The 9424-nt window shown below is 47.5% G+C and overlaps 1 protein-coding gene across 1 annotated transcript; it reads right to left on the bottom strand.

Annotated features, from left to right (window-relative positions):
* Positions 1 to 4940: 4940 nt before the first annotated feature.
* LOC123107918 (uncharacterized) lies at positions 4941 to 5631 on the bottom strand. The gene is made up of 2 exons (XM_044529807.1): positions 5560 to 5631; positions 4941 to 5444 (listed from the first exon to the last, which is right to left on the bottom strand). The coding sequence occupies exons 1-2, from the start codon at positions 5629 to 5631 to the stop codon at positions 5019 to 5021; spliced, it is 498 nt and encodes a 165-aa protein (XP_044385742.1). The 3' UTR covers positions 4941 to 5018.
* Positions 5632 to 9424: the final 3793 nt, after the last annotated feature.

The raw sequence follows: 9424 nt of genomic DNA on the forward strand, positions 1-9424 counted from the left end.
TGCAGTGGAGATCGAGCAAGAGTGGCTGGCGACGGCATGTTCAAGCGAGGGAGGAGCTCGGGTTGGTCTGGTGTTGAAAACGAGAGGGATTTGGGAGGGGATGGATTTGGATCGGGAGGAGATCCCGATGTGGGAGAGGAGTGGCGGCGGGGAGGGACAAGCCTCCTAGGTTCTAGGGTTAGGCTAGATATATATAGCAAAAGGATTAAAGGAGAGGGATTTGGATCATCGGTTCAAAATCTGACGGACGAGAATAAAATAGGTAGGGAGTTCAAATAAGAAAACGGTGATGTTTTGTAGACGTTCGGGGATGATCCAGACACAATGGTAGCGACAGCCCGAGTCGGGTCCGGGACAGCTTTCGGGCGCGCGCACGAGGAGGGTCGCGGGCTGACGAGAGAGGTTAGGTAGGGCCTGGCGGTAGGTAGTGAGCCGTGTAGACGGTCTCGAGCTGAGAGAAGAGAAGAGAGGGAGGCCCGATGACTGTTTTCGGAGACCGAAAACGTCTGACGTGTGCCCGGCTATAATGCCGCTATAGTTTAATGGTTGGGCTATCAAACGAACTCCGAAAGCGATGAAACTTGGCAGGCGACCTACTAACGCTATAACAACACTGCGTGCCAACTTTCAACCCAATCTGAGAACATTTTCCGGCACTTATAAAATACTATTTCGGACATGTCGCGGGCGCGTGCAAGTGTATCTGGGCTCAGAACGGACAACAGACGGACTGGGGGAACCCGAACGAATACAAGTTTTTAAAACATGATGATGCAATGCACATGATGACATGACAATATGCAACACGCAGGCGAATAACTGGAAGACACCTAGCACATCGGTCTCGGGGCGTCACAGGAGGGGTGCCCGTGGAGGGGTGGTTGAACAGTAGCCGGTGGAGTAGCACACGGTGGAGGCTGGATGAACATGAGCCCGTGGAGGCTGGAGGAGGTCGACGGTAGCCCGTGGAGGCTGGAGGAGGTCAACGGTGGAGATGAACAGTATCCCGTGGAGTCCCGTTTTGCGGTACGCCACACCCATCCCGATGAACAGGACCCCCGTTTCGACCGTAGCGCTCCAACACAAGTCCATTTCATCTGTTTTGCGGTACGCCACACCCCTCCCGATCAACAGGACCCCCGTTTCGACCGTAGGGGGTCCGTTTCCTCCGTTTTGCGGTACGCCACACCCCTCCCGATCAACAGGACCCCCATTTCGACCGTAGGAGGTTTGTTTCCTCCGTTCTGCGGTACACCAGGCCTCGTTTCCATCGCCTGTTCCGTCCAAGCCTTCCCGATGAACACAACCACGCATTTCGTTCCGACCCAGCCGGTTGGCTCCCACGCGTTCCGTTGCCTCCCGATGAACACGACGCATTCCATTGCCTCCCTATGAACACGACGCATTCCGTTGCCTCCCCATGAACACGACACATTCCGTTGCCTCCTCATGAACACGACGACGACACTGTTTCTCCGTTCCGACCCAGCCATGTACACGAGCCCTGGCCGTACGTATGTGCGAGTAGGCGTTGGAGACCCCGCCCGTATGTACACATACATGGCCGTATTTTCTTTCTTGCACCCTGGCCGTTGTACGTACGTGTGCATGCTACGTGCGCGCCTCTACTACGACACCTGCGCGCCTCTACTATGACACGCGCGCGCCTCTACATCAACCAGTATGTACGTACACGTTCGCGACCAGAATGACAACACTACATATGCTTCGACCAGGTGGGTCCCGACTATTAGGCACTTCCTTACGTGCAAAGATGTAGCTGGTGGGTCCCAACAGTCAGGGGGGCAAATCGTTTTTTTGCCCGGACGCACTTCCTTGCGTGCGAAGGTGTAGCTGGTGGGTCCCGGCAGTCAGGGGGGGGGGAACGTTTTTTTTGTGAAATACGGTGGCCCATCCGGTGGGTCCCCGCTGTCAGGTGGAGGAATAATTATTTTGCACGTAATAAGGAGACACTTCCTTACTGCGGCCGTGGACCCAGCTGTCAGCCTCTCCACGTACAGTCCACGTCCGATGGAAGCCGTTCCTTGACCACGTTGACCACGCTGCGCCGAGAGCACCAGGGCGGTGGACGACGGCAAGGCCTAGGAAGGGGACGACGTGGAGCCGGGGAAGACGCGGCAGTGGATGCCCACGCGTAGAGGACTACGAGGGTTCACTGGTTCGCTGCGGTGTGAGGCTGCCGTCGCTGCAGAATAACAAGGGGTGTGGGTGAGTAGAGGGATGGCCTGGCCAGCAGTGGGAGTAGTAGGGGGCAGTGAGGCCTCCGCCACATCGCAGCCGGCCACGGGAGGCAGGAGCACGAGGCACGACCGGCGCTGGTTTGGGTGGTTGGAGCAAGAAGACCAGAGGTTGAAGAAGCATTACGGCCATTGGATGGACATCGTACGATCACTGGAGCTAGAATCGTGCATATTGACTAAGTTGACAAAGCCCTCCGTCCCCGTCAACTTAGTAGGCCCACAAGTCAGCCTGCCACTATACTGGGTCCCAGCTAACAGGGGGAGTATTCATTTTTTTTGGTGCATAATAAGGAGGCACTTCCTTGCGTGTGAAGATATAGCTGGTGGGTCCGAGCTGTCAGCGGTGGTAACGTTTTTTTCACGAAATACAGAGGCCCTTTCGGTGGGTCCCTAATGTCAGGTGGAGGAATCATTATTTTGCGCGTAATAAGGAGGCATTTCCTTGCGTGCGGCTGTGGACCCAGCTGTCGGCCTCTCCACGTACAATCCACTTCAGATGCATGTCGGTCGTTGACCACGTTGACCAGGCCGCGCCGAGAGCACCAGGGCGGTGGACGACGGCGAGGCCTAGGAAGGGAAGGGCACAGAGGCAGGGAAGACTCGGAAGTTGTTTCCCACGCGGAGGGGAGTACGACTGTACGAGGGTTTACTGGTTCGTCTACCGTCGCCGAAGAATAACAACAGGTGTGGGTGAGTAGAGGGATGGCTAGGCCAGCGATGGGAGTACGGTGGGGCGGTGAGGCCTGCACGGCAGCACAGCCGGCCGCGAGGAGGAGGGAGCAGGCAGTCCCGCCAGCGCTTGTTTGAGCGGCTGGAGCAGGAAGAGCAGAGATTGAAGAAGCACGACGGCCGTTCGATGGACATCGTACGGTCACTGGAGCTAGAATCATTCATATTGACTAAGTTGACAAAGCCCTCCGTCCCCGTCAACTTAGTAGGCCCACAAGTCAGCCTCCCACCATGGAGGGTCCTAGCTAGCAGGGGGAGTATTCATTTTTCTGTGCGTAATAAGGAGGCACTTCCGGTGGGTCCGAGGTGACAGCAGGGGGAATGTTTTTTTCAAGAAATACGGTGGTCCGTCCGGTGGGTCCCAGCAGTCAGGGGCAAACGCTTTTTTTTCGCGAAATACGGTGGCCCATCTGGTGGGTCCCAGCAGTCAGGGGGAAACATTTTTTTCATGAAATACTGGTGGCCCGTCCGGTGGGTCCCTGCTGTCAGGTGGAGAAATAATTATTTTGCACGTAATAAGGAGGCACTTCCTTGCAGCTGCCGTGGACCCATCTGTCAGCCTCTCCATATACAGTACTCTTCCGATGGAAGTCGGTCGTTGACCACATTGACCATGCCGTGCCGAGAGCACCACGGCGGTGGACGACGGTGAGGCCTAGGAAGGAGACGACGCGGAGCCGGGGAAGACGCGACAATGGATGCCCACGCGGAGAGGAGTACGAGGGTTCACTGGTTCGACTGCGGTGTGAGGCTGTCGTCGCTGCAGAATAACAGGGGGAGTGGGTGAGTGGAGGGATGGCCTGACCAGCGGTGGTAGTAGTATGGGGACGGTGAGGCCTTCGCGGCAGCACAACCGGCCACGGGAGGCAGGAGCATGTGGCACGACCGGCGCTGCTTTGGGCGGCTGGGGCAAGAAGACCAGAGGTTGAAGAAGCACTACGACCGTTGGATGGACATCGTTGACCACGCCGCGCTGAGAGCACCAGGGCGGTGGACGACGGCGAGGCCTACGAAGGGAACGACACGGAGCCGGGGAAGACATGACAGTGGCTACCCACGCGGTGGAGAGTATGAGGGTTGACTGGTTCGGCTGCCGTCGCCGGAAAATAACAGGAGGTGTGGGTGTGTAGAGGGATAGACAGGCCAGGGATGCGAGTATGATGGGGCCGTGAGGCCTGCCCGGCAGCACTGCCGGCCACGGGAGGCGGGAGCAGGCGCTTCCGACGGCGCTGGTTTGGGTGGCCGGGGCAGGAAGATCAGAGACTGAAGAAGCACGATTGCCGTTAGATTAACATCTAACCAGTGTTCAAGAAATCGGTAACTGGTAGCTGCTCGGTCGGGTTGGGAGTAGCGATTAATCGGTGAATCGGCCTATTAACTGGATTAATCAGTCGACTATTAATCGATAGATTAATTAGGGAATGGACAACATATATCTTTTTTTTGTACTCTACAATACTCGCATGTTATCCCAACTATGGAATATACCAAAATATGCTACTATAGGCATATAAAAAGCATAAATACGAGGAAAAATTGTTAATCCTAATGCATCCAAACCAAAATAATATCAAAATTCGAAATTAATAGTTTAAACATTAAATTGTCAACATACATCCACACAATATACGGATATCAACTCAAATATCAAATATGTCATGAACTCAAGATAAATGGCAACCATACAAATGGAAATAGGGAATACCAAATAAATGGTAGCAACACAATATACAGACACACATGCCAAAGATAAATAAATGGCAGCCACACATGTCAAAGATAAATAAATGCCTGCCACACAAATACGAAGATCGAATAATTCATAACAAGGTTCACAACACAAATAGGCAAGGTGCAAATAGGTAATAATGTTCACGTAAGTTCAGCCACACAAATATAGGTAAACAGCTGAAGGTTCAGCCACACAAATAGATATAGGTAGCAAGGTAACAAGGTTCAGCCACGGAAATAGAAGCAAAATAAGGTCTTGTGCAATAATAAAGATCTTATAAGTTGGTGACAAATGGCTCAAGGCTGTGGGGGTTCCTCCTCCTCATCATCGTCTTTGGTTGCCATCACTCCATCATCATCGGACTCATAATCAATCCCATCATCCTCTATCTCATGATCTGATTCATTATCATCATCCTCAACGAATTCTTCAACTTCATGGAGTTCTCTAACTCTTGCACTTCTACGAAGCTCCACAGGATCGCTTGCCCCCATTGCTTCATCAATGATGCTGTACGGCATGCCTGTAGTGGGATCAATCTCCTCATCGATATATGCATCTTCACATATCCAATCTTGAGCTCGTGAAGCATCTTCACCAAGAAGAACATCACTAGAAGAGGATAACTTCTTTCTTTTATCAATCATCCTTCCATTGAATTGGATATAAACTAGATTGTCCCTACGGGCCACATCTAGTTGATTTCTCCTCTTTGCATCTACCTACAAAAGTGCAAATGGACACCTAGTTAAAAAATAGCGAGAAGTAAGAATATTCAGATTTGACCAACTGATTAATACTTGAAACTTGAGAGTGACTAAAACTCTTAAGAGTTACCATTTCAAATGTGCTCCAATTTCTTTCACATCCGGATGAACTTGTGGTCAAGTTAAGTATCCTTATGGCCATGTGTTGCAACGTAGGAGTTTGTAATCCATAAGTTGACCACCAATCAGCTACAATTTGACAAAAGTGAAATAATATGCAATCACCCTATATAATTTCAGAAATGCAATAGTAAGTTTTTTGCTTTGAGAACAAGCTTACCGGCATCAAAATTGTCATTGCTAATTGCTTTCATGGCAACCACCTTCCCAAAGATACCCTCTTTCTTTTTAAACTTGGTGAAGTCAATGTTCAGCACCTTATTTTGCTTGATGTCATCATCATAATAAAAAGTATCCATGACTTCCATAAGTGCAGCTACTACCTCTACATCCGTAAAGATGCTCGGGTCTGCATAACTATATTTCGGATTCAAGATGTATGGTGCCATGTGCAATGGAGAATCCAACCTCCCACTCATCTTGCTATCCATGGCATTAGTGATCAGCAAATAGTCTTTTTTTGAATTTTCAGCAGCAGCCTTGATTTCCTTTTTTGCACTTATTAGTTCTCCATACATAGATGCCATAGATGGACCATCACTATCTGCCAACCGAAGAACCTTCACTAGTGGCTCGAAAACCTTGCAAGGTAACATAGAAATGATAAAGTGAGTCACACAAGTATGAGCAAACAGCCCCAACATTATAATGTACAAGTTACAACTAAAAATTAGAAGTAGGAGTGTAGGAATACTTGACTAGATGCAAACAACCCCAACATAGAAATAAATAGATGCAAACACCCTCAACATATGAATAGATGCAAACTGGCCCAATAAGCATACCTTGATGCAAAGAGAGACATTTTTCCAAAATCCCTACTCATTATTGTGGCATGAGCCGACTTTCCTTTCACCTTTTTGTGTGCTTGCATGCTTCCCATTCATCACTACAAACCATTGCTCTTAGTTCCTTCCTTTTAGAAACCAAACTTTGCAAGGTAAGAAAGGCCGAAGCAAATCGTGTCACCCCCGGTCTAACAATGTCTCTTTTCTTGGTGAAAGACCTCATCAAGGATAGTGTTTTATGATGTGCATAAAGAAAAATTGTCATTTGCTTGGCTTTAGTGATGGTAGGACCAAATTGCTTTAGCTTCGCAATTGCTTCTACCATCAAGTTGAGGGTGTGAGTTGCACATGAGGTCCAAAAGATTTTTGGCCATTTTCCTTTGAGCATATCCTTTGCCCCCATGTTATTTGAAGCATTGTCCGTGACCACTTGCACAACATTTTCAGCACCTACAAGATGAAAAATCTCAAAATTAGTAGCTACAACATTATGGAAGCAAAGTTGAGAGTTCAAGAATCATACCAATTTTCTCAATGCACCCAACTACATAATTGAAGATGTATAGACTTGTGTGTGCATCAGCCGACGCCTCCTTTGATTCAAGAAAGGCAGTCCCTAACCTGCAATGAATGCATAAATTCATAATACTTCTTCTTTTCTTGTCGGTCCAAGCATCGGTCATGATAGAGCAGCCGGTTTCCACCCTCTCAAGCTCATGTGGCTTCATAAAATCCTTAGTTCTTTCCACTTCTTGCAGCAACATCTTCTCTTGGATCATATATTGTGAAGGTGGCTTCCAATTAGGACCAAACCGACCAAGGGCTTCACAAAACCGCTTGAAGTAATCATCATTGACAACATTGAAAGGAATATTTTTTTGTACATCCATCTAGCCAAATATTGGCCTACTCTGTAAGCTCTCTCTGTGTCAATTGCATCATTTATGTTCTGTTGGAACTTCTTCAATGGAATCGCATGATCAATTGGCATCACATATTTATCCATAGGCCCTGCCTTGTGTGGTTCACCTTCTCCAATAGCAGCAAGCTCTTCCTCATTATTTTCATTGTCGTCAACTTGAATGACAACCTCAGCCCGTACTTCTTCATCATGTTTTGCTTCAGCTTCTTCTTCTTCTTTTGTGGTGCCTCATAAGCATCTCTACACCTTTTCTGCTGATCTGGTGTGGCTACATTGCAACTTGTCACTTGTCCCTTTACTTTCCCTATATGCTGCTTCATCCTATTGACCCCTCCACCCATCTCCTTTCCACACAACTTGCACTTCACTCGCTGTAAATCTAGAGGATCAATCAAGGTTGCAAACTCCCACCCCATGTCATCTGAATTCCTTTTGAGAGTTTGAGAACTTGCAGCGGTAGAAGCAGCCACAGACCCTTTCAAATATATTCAAAGAGGAAACATAATAAGTATCAATCCATGTTAAACATAATAAGTATGTATCAATGTAAAATCAGTGCAAAAATAATAAATTAATAAGTATGTGTGTATCAATGCTCAACTGGAGCAAACACAGTAAGTATGTATCACATTTCAACATAAGCAAACATATTAAGTATCAATCAATGTTAAACAGGAGCGAACATACTAAATTAGTAAGTATCAATCAATGTTCAACGGTAGAAGCAGGCGTAGACCCCTTCAAATATATTCAATGAGCAAAATAAGAAGCAACCGTAGAAGTAGAAAAAGAAACAAGGTGTTCTGCTTGGAGTACTTGCTGCAACAACAACAGCTGGCAAGCACTGCATGCACTCCAAGCACAACAAGCAGAGAGCAACATGCCATCATCTATAGCAGATGTTCACAATAAAATTTACTGTAGTGTAGCATCAAAATTCATAGTGATGTATAGTATACATTTCTTTTGTATAAAAATAAAAGAAAAGAAAACATGATTTATACTAGAGTTTATACTACTGTACTCATGTGGAGTTCAGTTCACACACGAGTGGTTCCAGCCAAAGTAAACATCCAACATGGAGATTTTGCTATTCTAAAATCAAAGGAAAAATAGTACAGAGACGTTCTGTCGAAGATCACATCGACCCATCGCGGCGAGCTAGCGCAAGCCAGTTTCTCATACGTGTACAAAGATGTGTGTACTGCTTGGTACTGTTCATCAATTAAGCTACGTGTGTGCTTGCTACTGTTCATAGATTAACCTACTTGCGTGCTTGCTTGTCCAACTAGCTTGCACGTACGCGTTCAAGTGTTGGTGATTTGATCTAGCATTTTAGAAGCCAATATCTACATATCTAATCTGCAAATCTGTAATCTACTCCATGCACTAGTAGAAAAAGGGTCAAACGTGAAGCACATTAGTGCCGGTTTGTATTTGAGCCGGCACTAATGTATACATTAGTGCCGGTTCCAACGGCTAGCTGGGCCGCTTTCATTAGTACCGGTTCGTGGCGAACCTTTAGCACCGGTTCGTGCCACGAACCGGTACTAATGAGAGTGGTGGCAGGATGTTGTCAGACTGGGGCCCCTCCATCCCCTTTAGTACCGGTTCTTGGCACGAACCGGTACTAAAGGTCGTCCTACATAAACCCTTCGTCCACCCGAGCTCGCTCTGTTCTTCCCCTTTCCCCTCTCCTCTCTGTTCTTCCCCTCTTCCTCTCAAGCTCATCACACATTTTGCCCAAATTTTGTCAAGATTTGAAGGCCCCCATCCATTGAAATGATCACAAAGGTTAGCAACTTTGTCCTTTCATCTCTCATTGCTAGATTTACTCTTGCAATGATTCGGATGTGGTATATATATTCTCTTTTAAAACTAGTTGCATTTCGTGTTTATGACAAATTATGCCCATCAAGTTGACATAGAATTTTTTTTCTAGGAGGTATGTGAACCGGAAATTCCAACCGACCCTATTGTCGAGAGGTTAAATTTAGTTGAAAGAGAAAACGAGTACTTGAAAAAAAAATTGAAAAGAATTGAGGGGGAGAAGATGGAATTGGAGTTGCATGTTGCCGATGTCGTCGATGATCACAAGATTAAGA

Source organism: Triticum aestivum, chromosome 5A, assembly GCF_018294505.1.
Source record: "Triticum aestivum cultivar Chinese Spring chromosome 5A, IWGSC CS RefSeq v2.1, whole genome shotgun sequence".
Classification (NCBI taxonomy): domain Eukaryota; kingdom Viridiplantae; phylum Streptophyta; class Magnoliopsida; order Poales; family Poaceae; genus Triticum; species Triticum aestivum.

Coding starts and splice junctions, on each gene's coding strand:
- LOC123107918 (XM_044529807.1), bottom strand. CDS start 5,631: ATGGCCATAAGGATACTTAACTTGACCACAAGTTCATCCGGATGTGAA. Junction 5,445..5,559: donor ATTGGAGCACATTTGAAATG/GTAACTCTTAAG, acceptor GCACTTTTGTAG/GTAGATGCAAAGAGGAGAAA.